Raw genomic sequence first — 23,467 nt, forward strand, 5'->3', positions numbered from 1 at the left:
TGGGCTGTAAGGTAATATTATTGCACAGCCATACTTGCAAATAGGTGTCTTTTTCCAATCAGATCTTTCCTGTCCCTTCATTGGAACTGTCCAGTAAGTGCAAGGTTTAAAAAAAAGGAATCATGAACCATGGATCTACCCCTCGGTGGAGGACCAGCAGACTATCTGGATCACACAAGAGTAGCTAGAGGACAAGAAGATCTTGTCTTGCAGTGGGCAGTCTTAGCTTATTGGTTGAAGCACTGGGGGCTACTCATTAGAAGGGCATGAGCTCAAATCCTACCATGACTAAGCTGCCAATGCTGGAACCTTTTGCAAGGGTCCTAATCCTAAAAATGGCAAGTTGTAGCTTGTCTCATTTGTAAATCAACTTAAATAAAGTGTATTGGGTAAATATGACAACTTCACATGGGTGGCCACGGTTACTTGTACCGTATTGTAGTGTAAGTACTAGAAAGCATAAAGATGTGAAAAGTCCCACTAGTTTTCCAAAAAAATACCCAGATTTGCACAATGGAATATCACTATTGTAACACCAGGACAAGTTTCCTGTTTTTTACGATATATCTTACCTTGTCTCCTTTAGGAAAATATTCTTCTGACGGCTCAATTAATTCAAAGGGGCCTGCAGGACCTTCGGGCCCTGGCTCTCCCTTTAACATGGAAAAGAGATGTTTACACACATACACACTATGCCCATTGCCCTCCACACATGCACAAATACACAAACCCACCTCGTCTCCTTTCTCACCAAAAATTGGTTTTCCTGTGTCTCCCTATGAAATAAAAATGAAAGTGCAGTAAATTATTGTTGTTATAGAACAATTTATTATTAAAATAAAAATGCAGGACAAGCATATAACTTACTGGAGGACCTCGTGAGCCTGGAGCACCATTTCCACCCTGGAAAGAGAAGGAATTTGAAAATCATCTACAATATGGACAACATTATTTTTGTGCAACATCTAATTCTTCCCCAAACTGTTATCACAAAATTGTACACAATTGTGTAGGATGATTTTGGATGCGGTAGCATGAAATTTGACTTCCACTTGAACTAGGCGACCCAAATCTGTTCCAGCATGGCAATGCTCCTCTGAAAAAAGCCAGCTCCACGAAGATATAATTTACATGGATTGTAGTGGAAGATCTCCAGCTATAGAGCTCTAATCTCAACTGTACTGACCACGTTTGGGATTAATGTGAATGCAGGCCTTCCCCCCCTCACCTACATCAGCACTTGACTTTACTAACACCCTTGTGGCTGGATTGAATTAAATTGAATTAGGGGTAATTTAAGTAGAGAATTGGGATTGGGATGTTGAAAACTCACACACGGATCTTATGGTCAGGTGTCCACATTGTCCATATAGTATATCTATAAGTACAGTCCCCTGATAATTCACAGTTTGAAATTCACGGCTTGGAAAATTTGCGGGTTCTAATTTGGATCATAACTAACAGCAAGTTTAGGATTACCATAATTTCCGGACTATAAAGCTCACGAATATAGAAGACGCACCCACTGAATTTGACAAATATTTGTATTTTTAACATAAATTAACCGCACCTGTCTATAAGCTGCAGGTGTCTCCACTAATGTACTTTACACAGGCTTTAACGAAAGACACGTTACACACGGTGTAACGGGTGAAATATGTTGCGCTTCCTTTAGGAGCATAGCGGTATTTTGGGATGCCAGAAGCGAGCTCTCCCTTCACCCTGACTCAACGCGTTACAACGGCTTGTATCTAAACAGTAGCCTACTTAGAAAGTCATTGTTCACTGTCTTCCTCCTTCCTTTCACAACTATTTCTCTCGGGAGTTTATCTTTTGGCATCGTTGTGCGTTTAAAAATCACCCGATGGAAGTTTTTCTCCCGATGCCGTGCAGCTCAGAACACAGGTGAGGTGCGTTTTTTCGTTTCTGTTCGGAAATTTCATTGGTCTAATGTTATGGGGTTCAGTTTTTTGGCTTGAAGTTTGTGAAACCTGGAAAAACCCAGGAAAAATTCATAAATTAGCGCTTCGTTGTTTAAGTCGCGGGGTTTAAAACGTGGGAAAAAAGTAGCGGCTTATAGTCCGAAAAATACGGTAACTTAAAAATCATGGGAATCCATAGGGGACCGAATGTTCACATTTCATACTTTATTTAAAAACGCGTTATTGTATTAAAGTGCCATGATGTCTAGATAAACTCACTAAGGTACCATAGGGGCTGCGGGGGTGTGTCTAAAATGTGCGGATTTTTAGAACTCGCGGGGGGTCCACTGTATAGTATAAATATAGTAGCTCCGAAATGTGCATTAGTGATGTGCGTCTCCTTAACTGAGGCCGATGCGATTCACATCTCGATGCATAGCCAATGATACGATACGTTAAATATATGCACGAAGTAGCTACCGATGTGATGTGATACGATTTCTATTCGATTCAACACCATAGGATTCATTGGAGAAAATATAAGGCTATGCAATTCACTATGGTACAATAAGTTCACTTTTATTTCTTTGCTTCAGACAGACAGCAAATCATGAATTTACTTAAGTGCCTTCTGACATAATGCAAAAAAAAATCAAAATAAAAGCATGAAATAAAACCAGACGCTCTGTGCGTAGAATTTGAATTCGCTATTTCTCATGATTATAGACAAAAATAAACCAGCAAATAGACAGTGGTGTACCGGTAATCCAGCATCTCCACACTTCCCCTCAACACCTGATTGGCCACAAGGTCCAGGAAGTCCCTAGATCACATAGACACAATATTTAATACATCATGTGTTGTGTTCTTCCATTCAGTTAAAAGATTACATAACATTTATGCAGGGAAAGTCCCTCATATTCAGAGTAATTCACGAATATGCAAATTCTATGCATATTATAGGATATGATTAAAATTAGCTGCATCTTAACGTCGAGGTTGTTAACGAGGTTGCCAGATTGATTTGAAGTCTACAATGTGGTTTTTTTTAATAGCGTCTAGACCACTGTATTCAATTTATTTGAAAAGGTATGTACCATTAATATTAAAACAGTATAAAAAAAGGAAATACATTTAGAGAAGAAGTGGTAAAAAGGGTAAAGGGTTTGTCTTTGGGTGTAATACAACGTGAAATTGGCCAAAGTGAGAAATCTGGCGTTCAACCTCATCATGGGCGTTTTATGATATAGCGCTTGATCCAGCAAATGTTATTAATTTGTGGTCATTTTTTTTGGCATTATGCAACGAGTTAAATGTGCACACAGCAGATTTATAGCGTCGGATTAAAAAACAAGCCAGAAAATACAAATAAAAAGGGCCGTAAAATTCTAGTAAATAGAATGAGCTCTCCCAGAAAGAATGCATGGTTTGAAGGATAAGTTTTGGTTGGGATCACAATGATGATGATGATGCCTACTATATTGTACTACTAGACCCATACAATTTTAGGAACACTTACTGGAGGTCCAGGACATCCAGGAGGTCCATCACAGCCCTGTAAAAGGGTCATCAAAAGCAAGATTACTATCCAAACACAGTAATTAGCAACTGCTTATTATTTCTATCTTTACTTACGGGTCGACCAGGAATCATAACATAGTTGCATGCAGGCTCTCCTTTGGGTCCTTGTGGTCCTGGACAACCCTATAAAGCAGAATGAAGCATGTCACCATGTGTGAACCTTCACATCTTTTAAAAATTTCTCACATTTAATATGCAGCCATGTGTGGTACGTTTCACAACATAGGAGGCACACAAATGTATAGGAGGCCTTTGGATGTGTTTGTATCCAATTCTCCCTTCACTTGAACTATGAGACCTGGATCTTTTCCACCTGTGCACAAATCAAGCTCCGAAGAGAAATGGGTTACATGGAGTGGAATATCCTGAGTGGATTGCTATAGCGCTCCAACTCTATTGAACACCGTTGGGATGAATGTAAACACTGGCTGCACCCCAGGCGTCAATCTCAACTACATCAATACCTGACTTAACTAATTCCCTTTTGGCTGAATAACCACAATCTTCACAACCACACTCTAATGGAACATCTACTTGGAAGCAAAAGTACTTACATCCTTCACTAAACTGGAAGTACAGATACTTGCGCTGCGGCCCTGGTTCGATCCCCATTCAGGGAACCGACCCCAGCCATTAGGGTTGCACAAGCCAGTGCATTGTTAGTGCCGGTCCCAAGCCCGGATAAATAGGGAGGGTTGCGTTAGGAAGGGCATCCAGCGTAAAAACATGTTCCAAATTGAACATGCGGATAATGAATATGGATGATCCGCTGTGGCGACCCCAAATCCGAAAGTAAGATACTTGTGTTTTAAAGGACTTCTGAACACCATTTAATAGAAAGAAAATTGGAAATTCTATCAAAAAATATAGCGAGTTGGGTCTATAAAGATGGCAGCTAAAAAAAATCTATTTAGCATATTTCCTCGTCCTTTTTTGAAATTATTTCCTGACTACTCTTTTTGATTTAATGTCCTGAGCAAAAGGTCCTGCATCAAAATTTTAAAGTTTGGCTGAATGAAGCACTAAAACACAGCGAATGTTCAATCCATGCTTATTTTCTGTTTGTTTTTTTGTTTTTTTACTGTCAGCATTTTTAGTGCATTAGCATTAGCATTTTAGGTTTCACAGCTACTTCTCTATTGGATTTCTGATGAACATGATGCTTACTGTCTATCATTTTCTTCTATTAAATGTCATTGTATCTGGGCTTGAACAAACACTGCTACCGGAAACTTCTAAAGGTTAATGTAAATATATGAAAACACTATTATATACGGCATATATATACTGTAATGTGATATCACCGACCAACCAATTAGAACCAGACTCTCAATATAACCATATTTGATGTGTTTCTGGGTGAAGAATCCTTTTAAGGAGTACATACACTAATAACATAATGTCCTGTATCATGGACAAACGATATTCCTTAGACATTGAGAGATTCAGCTACAATTATATAATTAATTATTAGGGAAAAAAATCAAGAGAAGAAATGAAAACAACAAGAAATTTAACACTAACAGATTGTGGCCAAAAAAAAAAGGGGGAATCATAAATCATGTTTTTTTCTTACTCGTAATCCAGTTGAACCACTGGGCCCTGGGCAGCCATCGGGTCCTGGATCTCCTCTGGATCCTTTACATCCGTCTATTCCTGGAAGTCCGGGAGGTCCGACAGGTCCTCGAAGACCCTTAAAATGACAACAAAATATAGGTGTAAGGGTTGAGCTTCATAGCAGGTCAATAATGAACGTTTTCTCCAACCATATTTGTTGTAAATCATATTTTCAAACCAAATATGGCAGAAAAGTTGTCGGGTGTCCCAATACTTTTGACATACAGTGTATGTAATATATAGAATTTTTTTCCACAGTGAACTCACAGGAACTCCATCTTCTCCAGCATTTCCCGGTATTCCCGAACTCCCCTGAAAGCGATACAAGCAATATTTATAATTTGTAATTTACTAACAGAATAGGACAAATTCAACAACATCTACGCACAAGTGTACCTATGAGATGATAATGATTGATGCCTCGCTTTCAAATCACGTAGTTTGATGATTAAATTCATTTACGGTATCTGTATGCGTAAGGTGATTGTGGGTCACTTACTACATCTCCCTTTGGTCCAGTAAGCCCCTGAGTTCCTTCAGGTCCTCGACGTCCTTTCTGTCCACGTTGTCCTTGTGGTCCCGGGGGACCTTGAGCACCCTGTCTTCCATCTTCCCCTGGAGATCCAGGAGGACCCTATAATGAGATGGACAACATACGGGAAAAAATATAACAAAGATGCTTGCCAAAAGTTCATATTAAACCAATTACTGTACAATTACTTAGACTGTGTTGGCCTTCAATTTAAACAGTATCTCACAAAAGTAAGTACACCCCTCACATTTTAGCAACCATTTTAGTAACTCTTCTTGAAGGGACAATTCTATAGAAATTATATTGTATACATATTGTATATATTGTGTATCAGTACAGATTTACTGTCCGCTGAAAATAACTCAACATACAGCATTTTTTGTCAAAATATCTGGCAACAAAAGTGAGTAGACACTTAGCGAACATGTCAAAGCTGTGTCCAAAGTGTCACTATTTTGTGTGAGCACTATTGTTATGTAGCACTGCCTTAATACTCCTGGGTATGGAATTCACCAGAGCTGCACAGGTTGTTGCTGGGATCCTCTTCCACTCCTAAATAATTACATCACGAAGCTGCTGGATGTCAGACAAATGGCGCTTCATCACCTTACGCTTGAGGATCCCCGCAGGTGCTTAATAGAGTTAAGGTCTGGGGACAGACTTGGTCACTCCATCACCATCACCTTCAGCTCATAGTACTTTGGATACTTACAGCTATAATGTTTCTATTAGTATTTTTGTCACAAAGCTCTTTGCTTAGTCAACTCCTATCCATCCATCCATCCATCCATTCACAATATAGTACACAAATCCACCACACTCTTTCCACCACCAGGTGGTGCCACAACTCCTCTGTAAAACTGATTTCTTTTCCGTGTAAATAAAACCAATTATGCTCGTAATCCAGGTAATATTTTTCGCTCTAAAACTGAGTATTAAAGTACAGCACGTTTTTGTGGTGTCACGTGATTCAACTTCGAGAGTTTTACCAGGGAAAATTTTAGACACCCGCGATTAGATTTAATCAGAGGATCAGGGGGATTAACTGCATGTCGAAACATCTAATTGTTAAATGTTGGACATGATTGAATGGATTATTATGAATGATTAAGTGAGAGAGAGAGAGAAAGAGAGAGAGAGAGAGAGAGAGAGAGAGAGAGAGAGAGAGAGAGAGAGAGAGAGAGAGAGAGAGAGAAAGCCACAATGCTCGTAATGATTGAGCATTGACTGCTATTGATTGTGTCTAATCGACTGTATACATCCAGAGCAAGGAAAAGGGCTCAGGGAATCCCCCTGGACCCCTTACATCCAAAACATTTGCTTTTTGTACTTTTGCCATCTGGCTGATGCTACAGAGCACCGAAACACCAGGACACAACACGAGAAGTTTCTTCCCCCAGGCATTTTACCTCATGAACACTTGAACGCTCTCCTCATTGTGGAATAAAAATTGTATTTCTGTATTTTTCTGTGCAATATTAATTTTGTATTTAATTCTCTTTATAAAAATGTGCAACAACATTTTGTAATTCTTTTATTTTGTACTTTATTTAGAATTTTCATCTCTTTTTTTTTTTTATTGTACAACTAAAAGCTTTGGTGACCAAAACAAATTCCTTGTAAGTGCAAACATACTTGGCAACAAAGTGCTTTCTGACTGGGATTATGATGATGTTGGTGAATGGGATGTTCCAAAAGCACAGAAGTGTCCACAAACTTTTCACTATATTGTGGCACTAGATTGTATATGAAAAGTACATGCTGAAATGTCTTGTTCCTGCAGTTAGTTCCTGTTATCACTTTACAATCACTTTTATTACAGTTTTTCTCAGTTGCATAGGAGCGATTTTTCGAATCATCCTTAATGTTTGCAAGTGCATTTCTAATAAACAATGTGTACAAACAGAACAAAACATTGAATTTCTTGCAAAAGCCTGCACTTTTCTCAAAATCCTTCGTTCATACGCTCCGAAGCAACTGAGAAAAACTGTAATATATTTTGAGCGACATGACCATAAACAACTGATTAATGAAAGGAAACAGCAGACAATTTGTACACAATCGATTAAATGAATGTACCAAAGTACCGGTAGGAATCTATCTATCTATCTATCTATCTATCTATCTATCTATCTATCTATCTATCTATCTATCTATCTATCTATCTATCTATCTATCTATCTATCTATCTATCTATCTATCTATCTATCTATCTATCTACAATATAGTACACAAATCCACCACACTCTGTTCACCACCAGGTGGTGCCACAACTTCTCTGTAAAACTGATTTCCGTGTAAATGAAATCAATTATACTATTAATCCAGGTATTTTTTTTTTCGCTCTAAAACTGAGTATTAAAATTCAGCACGTTTTTGTGATGTCACGTGATTCAAGTTCGAGAGTTGATGCTTCTATGGTGCACACAAGTTTAAACGATGTGGAGGTTGAAGGAGTTTCAAAGAAACAGAGGAAAACTGGAACTATAATAAGACAAAGTCAAGGTTTTAGAAGGAGAAACACTAAAGCGCCTTTTGACCAATCGGATTTGAGAACCCATGATAACTTTTCCAGTGTGTATTCTAGGGATCCATTAAGAAAGTGTTGTTTGGAGGCGTGTACTACTGCTGCTTCAGAGAAATATATGTCACCCACAAAACCTTGTTTGATGCTTTTTTTTAAGAAGACAGTCGAACACACACACAAACACATTGTACAAGAAATGGCAGATTTGAAATGGTGTATCCCAGACATGCTCTCTCTCCTCACACACACACACATTTCATGGACACACCCTTTTTACAAAGACTGACACACACACACACCCCTTGCGGGGAGGCTCTACTGAAATCACACTAATAGCAGGTTTTTCCCACAGCTGGTTTGTGACAGTTTTAGGCTTCTTTTAATTAAAAAATACCACTCTCCTCCTCCTCTCTCTCTCTCTCACTCTGTTTTCTGTCACTCCTTGTCCTAGTCATCTACCATAATATGATAATATGTGCGCAGGAGCATGTAGTTTTGTGGATAAAAGTGGACTGTTGAGGGTTTGTGTGGTTCCTGAACGTCACATTTCACATTTAGTCCCCATTTACTGTTATGAAAACCCCCACTCGAACCTTCTAACAAGATCTTTCATTAGATTTTGTGGAGATTTGTGGAGATTCAGCCACAAGGACACAAGGACAAGTCAGGTCACAAATCTCCTCGATTAGGCTAGTATTTTGATATGTCACATGGCTAGGTTCTTTATTATTATGTATTTCAGGAAGGGGGCATGGCCCATCTTATCACATAAACAATTTATTACTATGGATTTGTGATTGCACACAATTTTAAATGCAATATCAATAAACGATATATTTTCGTCTGCATTCCGTGTGTTCTGTCCCCAAGACAGGCGAACTCCTCTTCATACATTATAACGGTGATGGACAGCCGTCCCTTCATCTTGAAAAGAAAAAAAAAACGTGGTGCAAATAAGTAATAAATTATACGTGATGCCTAGATTTTCGAAAAGAAAGTGCAGAAGAAAGACTTCGCTCTCGGTACCAGGTGTCCGTCCAGGTGTCCTGCGAAAAGGTTTACTTCGGCCTTTTTTCCGGAATAGAGCGCCCCCAACCCCCCCACAAAGGAAATGCCTTTGGGTTTTGTCTTTTTGTGTAACAGTCGTGAGTGATGCTAATACAAAGGGTTTTAGGTATGAGTAGAGATTGATTTGTTCATTATGGTTGATATGAGTGTGTCAAAAGAGTAAAAGAGAGAAGGAGAGAGAAAGAATGAGAAAAAGATAGAGAGAGGGTTGAGAAGCTGTTAAACAGAGCGTATTCTTAGTTGTTCTGACAGAGAGGGAGCTGTTTGTTTTGAGTGTGTTCACAGTCTTTCAAAGTGAGCACTACAGTGTGAAAATCAGCAAACCATTAGTGGATTCCCGAACACACACACACACACACACACACACACACACACACACACACACACACACACACACACACACACACACACACACAGACGAGTTTGAACAGATTGCTTCTATAATTTATTGCAAACCTCTCTCTATCTATCTATCTATCTATCTATCTATCTATCTATCTATCTATCTATCTATCTATCTATCTATCTATCTATCTATCTATCTATCTATCTATCTATCTATCTATCTATCTATCTATCTATATAAGTTTGTGCATCTTCATATTTATTCATGCTTTGCAATTTAATATGGTGCAGGAAAAAGAAAAAAAAAACATTTATTTCCTGTTCTGTGTCCAGGAAGTTACAGCTCTACCTCTGCCATGTTAATCTGTATTCTATGCGACTCTCAGGACGCGCCTCGGTCTCCGTAATGTTGCGATAGGTCATGTTCAAGTAGGAGAAATTGATCTGTGTATAAAATATTGGTCACGAACTATTGGTCAGTTTCTAAATAAAATAAAAAAGTCAAGCACAAATACTAATAATTATATGTAAATAAGTTTTTTTTTGTACTGATGCAAATGTGTTAAACATACATTCATAGTTTAGAGAACTGTTGAATGCCCGTTTCTGAAAATCTCTCTCTCTCTCTCTCTCTCTCTCTCTCTCTCTCTCTCTCTCTCTCTCTCTCTCTCTCTCTCTCATTCTCTCTGTGATGTTTGTTGTTCTTGGTCTGCTCTTTTTAATCAACCTGATCTCGACTCGTCTTCCCACACACACACATACACAACAAAAGTAGCGAGATCATCTATTAAAGAATGTCTGAGCAAACAAAATGTTCTCGTAACCATCCGAAGCTCCTGGAAAGAGTAATGAGAGGAGATCGACGATGGTGGTGGTGCAGGTATCACATTCTCATGGAAATTGGTGTATTGTTTAATGGCCTGGATGGAACCTGCAATGATCCTCTGAGGTTATACTTTTTCTAAACCCTGGTTAGAACTTTTTCAGGATGGCTTTCCAACACATTCCAAAAAACCCAGTTTCCAAAGCAAAGTTCTATTCCTTTTAAGACTGTGCATCACTTTTCTGCCACCCAATGGCCATTGCGACTATACCACACCTTTCAAACAGCACATCGTGGCAGGAAAACCACTCAACCATGTTAGACAAATGTGTCACCACTTTACAGTCAACCCCAAATTATGCAAAATCTGAAGCTAGAATTGTCTAGAATGCCTTCATTCCCCTTTATCAAAACCAAGAGTCCTGAACCTGTTCTAGCACCCCAGTGTCCATGTGCACAAACTGAGGCCCATTAAAACAGGGCATAGATTGAAGGAACCTGAATATCCTACACAGAGCTGTTCTGGATCATCAAATTAAACCCCTTAGACCTCTTCCAACATTAGAGTCTAATCCTATTAACATTATGTAGCTGAATGATCACGCACTGATGGTCCAAAATAAAACGGAAAGCCAACCAATCTAAAGCATATCTACATGTAAGAAAAGAAGAATGTATTACTAGCAGATTATACACAGTTTTGTGCCTCCAACATTGTGGTAACTGCCTTCCAGAGAAGAGTGGAGCTTTTTCTAACATGATAAACTTTCTTTCGGCTTCTCCCATTAGGGGTCGCCACAGCGGACCATCCGCATGTTTGATTTGGCACATGTTGTTACGCTGGATGCCCTTCCTAACGCAACCCTCCCCATTTATCCGGGCTTGGGACCGGCACTAAGGCTTGTGCAACCCTAATGGCTGGGGTTGGTTCCCTTATCCGGGCCGCAGCATTGAGAGCGCCGCATCCTAACCACTAGACCACCAGCTTTTTCTAACATGATAACTAGTACATATGGGTGAGATTGGTAACTTTTGGACACCTTTGTCAAAATAGTGTACGGTCAACCCCCGATAAGTGGCAGTTCGGGAACTTGCGGTTCGAAAAGTTCCGGATTATCTTCAAATTCGCGGGAATCTGCATGTTCAGGAACGTTAGAAATAACATTTACATTTTTCACTAACACATTTCAGAACAAAATTTTAAACACATTAATGCAATAAAGTGACATAATGTCTAGATGAATTCACTAAGGTACCATAGGGTCCAGAATTTGCAGATTTTCTGAGCCCCCGCGAATTTTGGGGGACCGTTGTATTTTTCTTTTAAACTAGACTATATGCTAAAAAGTATTGGTCACTTCACCTTTCCAGCCACATGTGGTTCTTCCACAAACTGTTACCACAAATTATGTACCGACACAATTGTTTAGGACGTCTTTGGATGCAGAAGCATGACATTTTCCCTTCACTTGAACTAGCAGACCCAAACCTGTTCCAGCATCACAATACCCCTGTGCACAAAACCAGCTCCATGACTATATACTTTACATGGGTTGGAGTGAAAGATCTCCTAATGAACAACTTTGGGTAAAATTGGAACATCCCCCCATGTATCATCACCTCACAACTCTTGAAAAAAATCTGGTGAAACATCTTCCCAGAAGAGTGAAGTTTATTTTAACAGCAAATGGGGACTAAATGTGGAATTGGATGTTCATAAAGCACAGACAAAATTGTGTCTATATAGGAAGTAGTGTCATTTATGCGTTATTTTAAAGGGGAATGCCTTTGTGTGTGTGTGTGTGTGTGTGTGTGTGTGTGTGTGTGTGTGTGTGTGTGTGTGTGTATGTGTGAGGGACTGCGGTTCCTTTCCAAACGCCTTCTCTAATCCCAAGCTTGCTGTAATGTATACTGAAAACAGAATCTAATTCCTGTATAACCGCTAATACGCAGTAACAAAAAACATGTGGTGTGTGTGTGTGTGTGTGTGTGTGTGTGTGTGTGTGTGTGTGTGTGTGTGTATGTGTGTGTCCTCCAAAGAAGCTGCATTCTTTTTCCCAGGAATGTCCTGCATTATATCTGCTCTTTAACAAGGTCATTGTAAATATGTCACTCCACACTCAAAGCCTATGATTTCAGCTGCACACACACACACACACACACACACACACACACACACACACACACACATACACCAACCCCTTCCAAACAGATACACATATACTATGTTCCCTTTTCTTCATTAATGACATTTTTGTGGTATTTTCTACAGCGGTACCCATTTTTTTTATTAGCACAAAAAATAAAACAAACCCAATACGGATTTTGGTATCAAAAATGGTATCATGCCCAGCCCGTGTGGAATCCTTTGGTATTACAGACCATCCCCGAGTGTTTGTTTTCACTTTGAAAGACAACGGTCTCCAAAAAGGACGTAACCTACTTGTTCGAATTTCCACAGAATTAGATTCCATTGTTCGAAACATTTTTACTTGAATGTAATGCTGTGCAGTGCTAATGATGGAAATCAGACTTCTGGAAAGGTGTCTGTTAACTCTGTTGCGCAGATGTAATCGTTGTTCCCTCATCACTCACTCTGTGTTCAGAGCCTGCATGGAACAGCAGGCTGCTAATAGTTTAACAGGGCTGAGGGAATTCCGCTAATGGCTTAATGGACGTTTTTTTTTCTAGCACACCTGGAGGGTGGGGCAGGTAAGAGCTTGTTCCCCAACCCTGAAGTGGGTCAGTGTGCCAGATTGCGCCGGAGAGGGGGGCTGAGTTTCATGTCAGGCGGTGTTTCTGAGGACCAAATGTCCCCACAAAGTATAAGAACATAGACTTAGGGTTAGATTTAGGTGTAATCAGTTTTATTAAACAACCTTTAGTTTCATCTACACTCTATGGACAAAAGTTTGTGAAAACCTGATTATTAGAGTCTTTGTGGTTTCTAAACATACAATTGGCAAATTGTTTATCATTTTGTATTGTAATTTAGTTGAACAATACAATTAGATTAAGTTCCCATTTGCGATTTGTTATAACCTCCACTCTTGAAAGATGTAGATTTTCGAGTGTTTTTTTTGTTGAGATTTTTGCTCATTCCAAGAGGAGGGTGGACTCAGAAACTCACGTCGGTGAGGTGAGGCCCAGGGTGATGTTTCAATTCATAGTACAGTGGGGTTTAGTTAAAGGGAAAATGTATTGCTAATGCAACCTATACAATTGGGTGCCTCTAACTTTGTGGTAACAGTTTGGGGAAGAACCATATATGGCTGGGTGTCCTGATACATTTGTCCATAAAGTATATAAAAAATTATTAAAATGAGACTTACAGTTCTTATACTATTAGACACACACACACACACAAAACAGTATTGACTGTGGTTTAGCCGATAACAGATATTCGAACCAAAACTTCCTGTTTTCCTTTCTTTTCCATTATAGGACGATGTAAAGAGATACATGACATATTAATGACATATTAATGACATAATTCACTTACCCTGGATCCTTTCAGTGGAATACATGGGCACAGGCTCCTGTTGCGCTGTACACAGTCCTCAGGGTTCTCCACCTGGGCACAAACACACACTGTTATTCACATTCGCTGTCTCTGTTTCCTTTGTTTTTGCCATATATGTCCATCTCCATGTATCCATTTTTCCGATTGCTTATTGATTTCAACCACATAACAATAAAAAAAATGGCAGTGACTAGACCCTTGTTACAGACACTGCTTGAGGCGACGTAACTATATGTTACAGTAACATTAACACCAATAAAGGAAAAATTTATATTCAAGGAACGGTTAATATTTAAATTTTGGTGGGACATTTTCAGTCCCAAAATTTGGGCTGAGCGGGGCGGACCAGATATAGTCTCAGATAGATGTTTGTAGGAATCTTATTTTTCAAGATACACTATATTGGCAAAAGTATTGGGTCACCTGGTCATAAATACGGTATGTGATTTTTGAGCATCGCATTTCACATTTGTTCCTAATTTATTCCTCAATTCCCTCTGGGAAGATGTTCCACTAGATTTTGAAATGTGTTTTAATGGATATTTGTGTTTATCAGCCACAAGGGTGCCACGAAAGGCCAGGAACTTATATAGATGAGGTGATGAGGTCTCGGGTGCAGTCAGCATTCCAATTCATCCCAAAGGTGATCAGTAGGGATGAGATCAGAGCACTATAGCAGACCACTCAAGATCTTCCTCTCCAAAGCATGTACACCAGATCTTCAAGGAGCTCACTTTGTGCACAGGAGCATCGCCATGCTGGAACAGGTTTGGGTTTCCAAATTCAAATGAATGCAAAATTGTTGTAAAGTGCATCTAAAGACCAGGTACAATTGAGTGCCTCCAGATTTGTGGTAACATTTTGGAAAAGAACCACATATAACAGAAAGGTCAGGTGACCCAATACTTTTGGCAATATAGAGTAGCTGCATTCAATTTAAAATATAAACTTATGAGACATGTGGCTTTTAACCCAGTGCTGTTCTGGATTGCTCCTGGACTGATTTCATGTATTTATATAGGAAATAAAAAAAAAAATGTTCAATGTAGAAAATTTATATTTAAGGTACTTAATCATCTATAACTTATTCTTTTTTGGAGCATTATCAACTTGAATGATTATGATGGACGGTATAGCACAAAGTGTCTACTTTCCAAATATATTTGCATTGTGTATACAGCACACTTTTCTAAGGAACTGTTAACATTGAAATTTAGGTAGGTGATTTTCAGCTGTGAGTCCCAAACGCTGTGGTGAAGGCTAACAGGTTTTAAATAGGCACTACAAATCAGACTACAAAGGCAGATGTTTTAAAAGCCCATTCCACATATAGTCTCCATAACCTCCACTCTTCTGGGAAGCTAAAACCAGAGAGTTTACACTGGAGAAACTCCTCATCTAGTCAAGACTTAAAAACGTATTTCTATCCATAAAAATCGTATGGATAATATTTAAAAAAATACAATGCAAAAGCAGATCATGTAAAATTATTATTAATATATTAGTGACTTTTTTTCTTACTTAATTATGCTTAATGTTAGTTATTTGATCTTTTTGAGCTTAATTACCTTTAGAGACATTGTATCTTTTGAGACTTTGGTTGCCCAGTAAAAAAGAAAAAATGCTTAGGAAACACTTAGAACTTGTTCATTAGTATTCAAATTTATTCGGAATATTTGTAACGGAAACAAAAATTTGTACTGCGCAAAATTGCTGCCATAGTCATGGCTTCCTGTCGTAGCCAACGTTTTTTTTTTTTTTTATACCACTAGCGATATGGATTCGTTCGCTTTTTCGAGAATTTCTGTTAGAATGAGTGAATGAAGGATGAAAGGAACGGAATTAGTTTATGAATAAATCGATTGAATGAATCAATAAACTTTCTTGCATGTTCCTTAAATGCAGACATTTGTTAAAGTAATAAGTAGAATAGTTAAGTAGAATATATCTTTAGAAAATGTTATATGTAACGGAAAAAACACACGCTTACATACAAATTGTATGTATTATCAAACAAATTTAAACTATTGAATCGAATACTCAGTTTAATCAATATAATGATAATGTATATCTGGCAAAAAGAATTTATTTATATAAATAGAATCTCCAGTAAAGAACTAATTCTGGTACAAATCAGGTAAAGTCAACAGTATTATAAATACCTGAAAATTGTTTCAGACAGGAAGTAGACGCGTTTGCGCACATGAATCGAGCCACATTTGTCATAATGAGACCCGTCGGAATTCCAGTTTGCACTCCGATTGCAACGTATTCCCTTTTAAACACCTGTAGGACGACCATATTCCCATACAGACCATCCTTTCACCAGACTCGTTACTGGTTGACTTTTCATCTTCTACATTTTGAGAATCAAGTATTTCCTCGAAGCTCCTGAAAGTTTTTCCTGTCCATTATTCTTCAGACTTGCTAATTAGGACTCTAAATCTGCATCTGTAAAACTTCCTTGTCACAACATCTACTGTAAAAGGAGTTATGGACCGACACTATGTGCAAAAGCTTTTTTTGAAGCCATCTAAGCAGTCAGCATTATAAAAAAAAAAAAAACAACGACATGAAATAAAAGACAACAGCTGGACAGAAAACATAGGGGAAGAAAGAGAATAAAAAAAAAAAAGAAAGAGCAAAGGATGGTGAGAGATCTCATCAGCGATATAGAAAAGAAGAGGAAGGAAATATGGAAGAACATTAAAAGGGCTGTTTCATCTTTAAAAAAAAAGTAGATGGATATGGGTACAAGAGCCACATGAAATATATTGTACCAGTCTTCCGGAAAAGCCACACCTTATATGAGCCCACTATAGACTCAGATTCCTATGAGAACTGGAAAATTCCTGTTTACTTGAGTAAAAGTACAAAAGTATTTTGCCTTCAAATGTACTTAAGCATCAAAAAGTACTATGATTTATTACGGCTATAATGTTATCATTTTTGTCGCAAGCCTCTTTGCTTCATTAACGTATGTGAAAAAACTCGAATGTTACTTTTAACACACTGCTTTATTAATAGAATGATATTAATGACTCAAACACTGATTTCTATTCAAATGATCATGAACCCAAAACCTTTTTAACTTGAAAAAATAATTTCTTCCTTTCAAAATGTTCTGCTTGCTGTTGAACTGAAGCTGAACTGTATGTTGGTGATGAGTAGATACACCAAGCGCCAATGAAAACGAGTTCAAAACAGAGCGTGAGCTCGACCTTCATTGGTGACTTGCTGCGTGATCGAATAGTTACGTTTTACTCAACTCATTTGACTGATTTCACAAAATGTTGTGTAAAACAGAAGATATTTGTTTTTGAAATGTAGTAAAGTTCAATTAAAAGTGTTTTCAAATGGAAATACTTCAAGTACAGACACCCGGAAAAACTACCTAAATACAGTAACGAATTACATTTACTTCCTTATTGCCCACCACTGCTTTTTAATCCATAATAATGCATCATTACAAAAGGAGTTTATTTAGAATCCGGTGTCACCCAGACATTGGGATACTTTTATCAGGAAAAATTTATTCATTGACATTTCTTTTTTTATGTAAAGCAACTGTTTTTCAAATATAACAATTTTCACTATGAAAGCACTAAACACATCACTATAAACAACACGTCTAGCTTCGGTTAATGGTTGTGTCTAGATCTTTTTGTTGCTCGATCCCACTTTTTGATAGCCTCCTAGATTGCGATGTCATTCTAGTTCAAGGGAGAGGCTTAGATTTTTATCTAGACAGATCAGATCATGATGTCTCAGAGCACACAAAGGTGAACCTTGGTGTCCAAACAATTTGTCCCAGCAGCCTTTTTTTTTTTTTTCTTTCTGCTATACATTTTTGCTTGATAAGACCTGGAACACGATGTCGCCTTCTACTGTTGTAATCTGGCCTCTAACCTCATCAGATGTTCCCCATTTTGATGTACGAGGTAGATGGCAGATAAAGCTCTTGACTTGTATTAAAATCCTGAGGGACTAGGCTATGTAGCATAGCATACATTGGATAATTTATTACATTATATTAGCAAAGCCCGAGGGGGGGTTTTGGTCCAATCACGAGAAGATTTGCGTCACTTCCTGTTTCCAGGTTAGCATAGTGAACTTGAGGAGACTCAAACTCACACACATACACACACACACACACACACACACACACACACACACACACACACACACACACACACACACACACACACACTCACTCACTTATGATCATTCTCATCAGAGAACAAAGCGTTCTACAATTACAGGAATAATTGCTGTTATGAAGTTGGAAATTAAAAGCTGTGTGCCAAAGTCAACACAAAGATGATGAGAGAGACAACGAGTCGAGGTGTCTGGCAACCTGACATAATATAAACACACAAGGTCACGTTTAACCCCCACCCCACACACACACACACACACACACACACACACACACACACACACACACACACTCGCATGTGCTCCTTGTAAATGATATAGAGATTAACAAATGGCATAAAGGTTCTTAGATGTGACATCATGCTAATCATGCTGAAAACACGTTTCTCACACAGTTTTACAGATTCTATACACACACACACAAACACAAACCTCTGGCACCCATTTCAAAGGTTTAAGCGTTTACACAGTATGATGTTATGAGGGTTTTAGATGACCGAGCTGATCGACTTATTAGCATAGTGGCACGTTCGCCTATCTCTCAGTTATGTGTGACCAAAACACGGGCTTCCCTTAATCAACACCTCCTTCACTCCTTTTGTTTTCACTTTTTTATTTTTTCCAACCTAGAATTAGCGGGATGAACGCCGAGCCGAGCCACTTTCCACAAAACCTACTATTTGAGACTCGTTTTCCTTTCAGAGCCACGCCATGACAGTGTTTACGTGGATTGTGGATATAGTTTGTTGAAATGATATATAATATATATATATATATATACTACTAACATTCAAAAGTAAAAATAGAACTAAATTAAAAGAATAATTTCCTTTTTTATTACATTTTCTGTCAACAAAATTTAACTTAAAAAAATAAATAAATAAATGCATGAACAAATAAATAAATTATTAAATTAATTAACTAATTTAATAAATAAATAAATAAATATATATATATTTATGTATATATATATATATATATATATATATATATATATATATATATATATATATATATATATATATATATATATATATATATAATTATATAAATATATAAATCATATTACAATAAATATATATGCATTTAAAATTTCCTTTAAAATTGTAGTCCTCACTATTCAGCATCTTATTATCATTTATTCTTTTCCATATCTAATTTATACAACACGTTTCTCATTTTTTTTAAAGAATCAAATAATAACCAAAAAAAAAGAAACATTTCTATCCTTTAAATCTGATTTTCTGTCAAAAGATTTTTGCTTCATTTTGGATTTTTTTTCAATTTTTAAACAAGGAATAAATGAACATTGTTTTTAATAAATAAGCCGATCTGTTTATATTTATATAAATGTATGATTTTAAAACAATATATGTTAATTAAATAAATGAATATTGTAATTAATATTCAATATTACTACATAATTCATACAATTGCTTTCTTTTGAAATGATGGTTTCCACCCTCAGTATTCAGCACCTTGTTCTAGAATAGAATAGAATAGAATAGAATAGAATAGAATAGAATAGAATAGAATAGAATAGAATAGAATGGAATAGAATAGAATAGAATAGACTTTATTTGTCACATATACATTACGGCGCAGTGAAAGTCTTTCCTTCACATATCTTGACTTGTTCGGAAGCTGGGGTCAGAGCGCAGTTTCGGCCACGATACAGCGCCTCTAGAGCACAGAGGGGTTAAGGGCCCAAGACAGGCAAATTGGCGATACCAGGGCTTGAACCCCTGACCTTCTAAACAGTAACTCATTTGTATAAATTTTTATATTCAGACTTAATTCTGGGCAATAAAACAGAATTGTGAAACAGGAAACCAGAACAAGCTTGGCTTGCTACTGTATGTCACTTGCATTTTGAAAATCACCCTCATACTGATCAGTCAAACATGTTTCTACTTCCACCCTCATCAGTTATACAAGAGGACTCTCATTCAGGTCACTGCACAAAATAAAAAAATAAGGTTTAATTGACGTTTCTCTTTATGTTCTCGATACGGTCTCTTTCTTTACGGTTTGGCCTGTTTGCTGATCGACTGACCCGTGCATGCTTTACTTTTATGATATTTCAAACGATCAGGATTTGTCTAGATCTTAGATGCCAGCATGAACATGATAACGGGTGCCTGACTTAGTATCCTCCATCAGGGAAGGAGTAGCTTAGCGGCTAAGTTGTTGGACTTGTAATCAAAAGGTCATGAGTTCAAATCCCACCCAGCTGCCACTCCTGGGCCCTTAAACAAGGCCCTCAACAGTCGTACGTTGCTCTGGATATCGGTGTCATGCATGTCATGAACTCAATGTTTTGGCATTGTAGTATCATTTGCTAGCAAATGATATATTAAGCTCACTATTTTATACTTTTAACTAGTTCATACTTTTATTCTTCACAGACAAGCCCCCCCCCCCCCCCCCCCCCCCCCGCTTTCCCAACTGCTGGATGTTCTTTCTTTCTTTCTTTCTTTCTTTCTTTCTTTCTTTCTTTCTTTCTTTCTTTCTTTCTTTCTTTCTTTCTTAGCTCTAGACATGCTCCAGCTGGCTTATATGATGCTCTACCTGCCTGCTTGAAGCCATGTCCTGTTTGCTTTCCATGAACAAAATCCTGTAGATGCTATAAGAGATGTTCAACAAGATCTCAACCATTACATCTCTGCTGCATGCATATCGCAATGATGTCTGAAAAGGCTCATGCCTGCGAATTCCTAAATTCCTCCAAAATGAGGGCATGGTTCAAATTTTTTTTTAGCATGGAATATAGTTTAGATAAATACCACGTTTTTTGGAAATAATTTCTGTGCAAGTTTCACCCACTGTGAACATTTTTTGGGGGATAAAATCCAACATATAATTACCAAACAAGTTATAAAAATAAATAAATAAATAAATAAAAAATTTGAGTAAATAAAAAAATCAAGGAATAAAAATAAATTCAACTTAAATCTAATATCTGCTCTTTGAATTCTTTTGCTGTCAACAAATAGCCTAAATTAATTTTTATTTTTGTAATTAATTAATTATATACAATTTCAAATTTGTATGGGTTAATGGAATTTATTTGACTTTATTTCTTTTAAAGTCCCTGCTTGCAAAATGTATAAGAACTTGTGAAGGAACAAAAATAGTTATACAGTGTATGTTTGGGGATATATAAAGTCTTTAAAAATCAAATAAAAATTAAGTTAGGACAAAAAAGTTTGCAACTACGCAAAATAATAATCGAAATAATAATACCAATAATAGTACCAAGAGTCTACTGTACTTCTTGCCCATTTTTATTCAAAATTCTCCAAAATCAATGTAGGTTGGTACGTTTCACAGCTCTCTTTAAGTCATTCCAAAGCTTTTTTGACAGGTTTTAGGCTCTGTCTGGGCCATGCCAAAACACTGATCTTCTGCTCAAGCCATTCATTTGTATTCTTGGATTCATGCTGTGGGTCATTATCATCTTAAAAACGTGAAATCTTCCAGTCAAACAGAGGCCTGCAGGTTTTGTGCTGAAGCTATGAGCCTCTATTTTGACTAGAGCCTCTGTCCCAGCTAAAAAATAAGCAGTTCTGTGGCATGATGCTACCACCACCATGCTTCAACATGGCTATGCACTGTTGTGAGCATTTTTGGTACCAGTTTTTTTATGATATCCAATGAGATCTTGTGCATATTTCCAAAACGCTGCACAGGCTGTGATTTCAGCATTCAGATATAATTACAAAAATGACCTTATATGATGGCTATTATAGTGTATGTCATTACAGTATACCAAATGCCTTCCATTTATGGCAAGAACTATTTCGTTTCTAATTAGCATTGAATTTCCATTTCATACAATTCATCATCAAATTTCCCCCCTGATGAACTTGAAATTTCAATATCCTCTATTCAGGCGATTAGCTACAGTAGACCATGCAGGCACCTCCAACTTCCTTTTGTGGCAAATTTTCCACAGTTTAAGGGTCGCTGTCTTATTAAAACATTGCAGGATGACCCGAAAGCAGCAGCAGTTTTACCCAAAGCGATAAGCAATGAATTGCAAAGCATCTGTTTATACGCCTTATACAACTTCTCTTTCTAATAATGCGTATATACAGATGCTTTGCAATTCTTAGCTTATCGCTTTTGGTGAAACTGCTGCTGCTTTCAGGTAATCCTGCAACTCTTTTCAAGTGACTCGTGTAGCCTTTCACTATGAGGCAAAGGTTTTGTCTGATACATTCAAAAGGTTGCTTGTAAGAGCTATTTCCTTCAACATTAGCGCTGCTTGATGTTTGCATAGCGGATGCTAGCTTGCAGCACTAGCGCGCATCTGCATTTCATTGTGTTTGTTTATGTCTCCGCCCTTGTCTTGTCAATGGTTATGTGTCGCATGTGTTTTCTCTCATTTTTTTTATACCTCCGCTGTGTGTACAAGCTATCAGCAATGCTAATAGCTAATGTAGCTGCTACTACAGAGAGAACAGCAGTGCATTTATGTTACAGTCACTTATAATGGCATGTTTATCAAAACAGGTTCTGAAGATTTTCATTTCGTTTGATTACAGTTTTCAACATGTTAATGAGGAAGTGTTAAAGTACATGACTTTACTACGACGTCATTGGCTACGGTTTTACTCGGGGTTCAGTCGGATTTTCGTCACACGGTACGCACACTACACATAGTATACTTGTCATGAGTGTGTGACACTTGACGATATGCACAATCTGGCAATAAATCTCATAATCTTTTATTAAAATGTTAAGTATTTTTTATTCTGAATCACATGAGCGTCAATCTGCCCTAAAAATCTGGTCAGTTTCGTCATTCCTTTTAGCCTCGTTGCTTCACCTCTATCTCCTATTCTAATCGTCTTCATCTGTCTCTTTCCCACACCACACACCAGTATACAAAAAACGAACAAGATACAAGAGTAGACATAACTACAGACCGGCAGATATGACACGTGCATGTATGTTTGCACACGCACAACTACACATGCAAACATTTCACACACACACTTATATAGCAGACCTATACACCACCATGTGATGCAAGAATGCCACAATCTAATAAATTGATAATCACAATTGCACAAGTCAGCATTGGGTTTTAATCCCATCATCAATAAAGAACAGTGAACCTGAGGTCCTACACACCGAATCCATCACGCTACCTCCATGTGTGATGTTGCAAAAATGTGTTTAGTCTCGTCTCTTTCTCCATAAATTTTCCTTTCACTTCTCATAACGAGTTATCTTTCCCTCATCCTATGTTCCTTCAGACATCTTTAGACATCTTTGTACACCAGTGCAAATTCCAGCATGTTCTTGTCCTGGCTGTTGTTCTTGTTGTGGTTTCTTTCTTGCACCTCAAATGTTTCTTTGT

The 23,467-nt window shown here is 37.6% G+C and overlaps 1 protein-coding gene across 1 annotated transcript in view; it reads right to left on the bottom strand.

Moving 5' to 3' along the window:
- The window catches only part of col4a4 (collagen, type IV, alpha 4), a 49,601-nt gene that overhangs the window by 22,625 nt on the left and 3,509 nt on the right, over positions 1 to 23,467 (bottom strand). Inside the window, exons 4-13 of the mRNA XM_083548985.1 lie at positions 13,918 to 13,989; positions 5,620 to 5,754; positions 5,388 to 5,432; positions 5,080 to 5,196; positions 3,558 to 3,626; positions 3,442 to 3,477; positions 2,683 to 2,745; positions 868 to 903; positions 735 to 776; positions 573 to 653 (exon numbers count right to left, since the gene is read on the bottom strand). Coding sequence (XP_083405111.1) covers positions 573 to 653; positions 735 to 776; positions 868 to 903; positions 2,683 to 2,745; positions 3,442 to 3,477; positions 3,558 to 3,626; positions 5,080 to 5,196; positions 5,388 to 5,432; positions 5,620 to 5,754; positions 13,918 to 13,989 — 696 coding nt within the window. The remainder of the gene's footprint in view (positions 1 to 572; positions 654 to 734; positions 777 to 867; positions 904 to 2,682; positions 2,746 to 3,441; positions 3,478 to 3,557; positions 3,627 to 5,079; positions 5,197 to 5,387; positions 5,433 to 5,619; positions 5,755 to 13,917; positions 13,990 to 23,467) is intronic.

Source organism: Silurus aristotelis, assembly GCF_946808225.1.
Source record: "Silurus aristotelis genome assembly, chromosome: 8".
NCBI lineage: Eukaryota > Metazoa > Chordata > Actinopteri > Siluriformes > Siluridae > Silurus > Silurus aristotelis.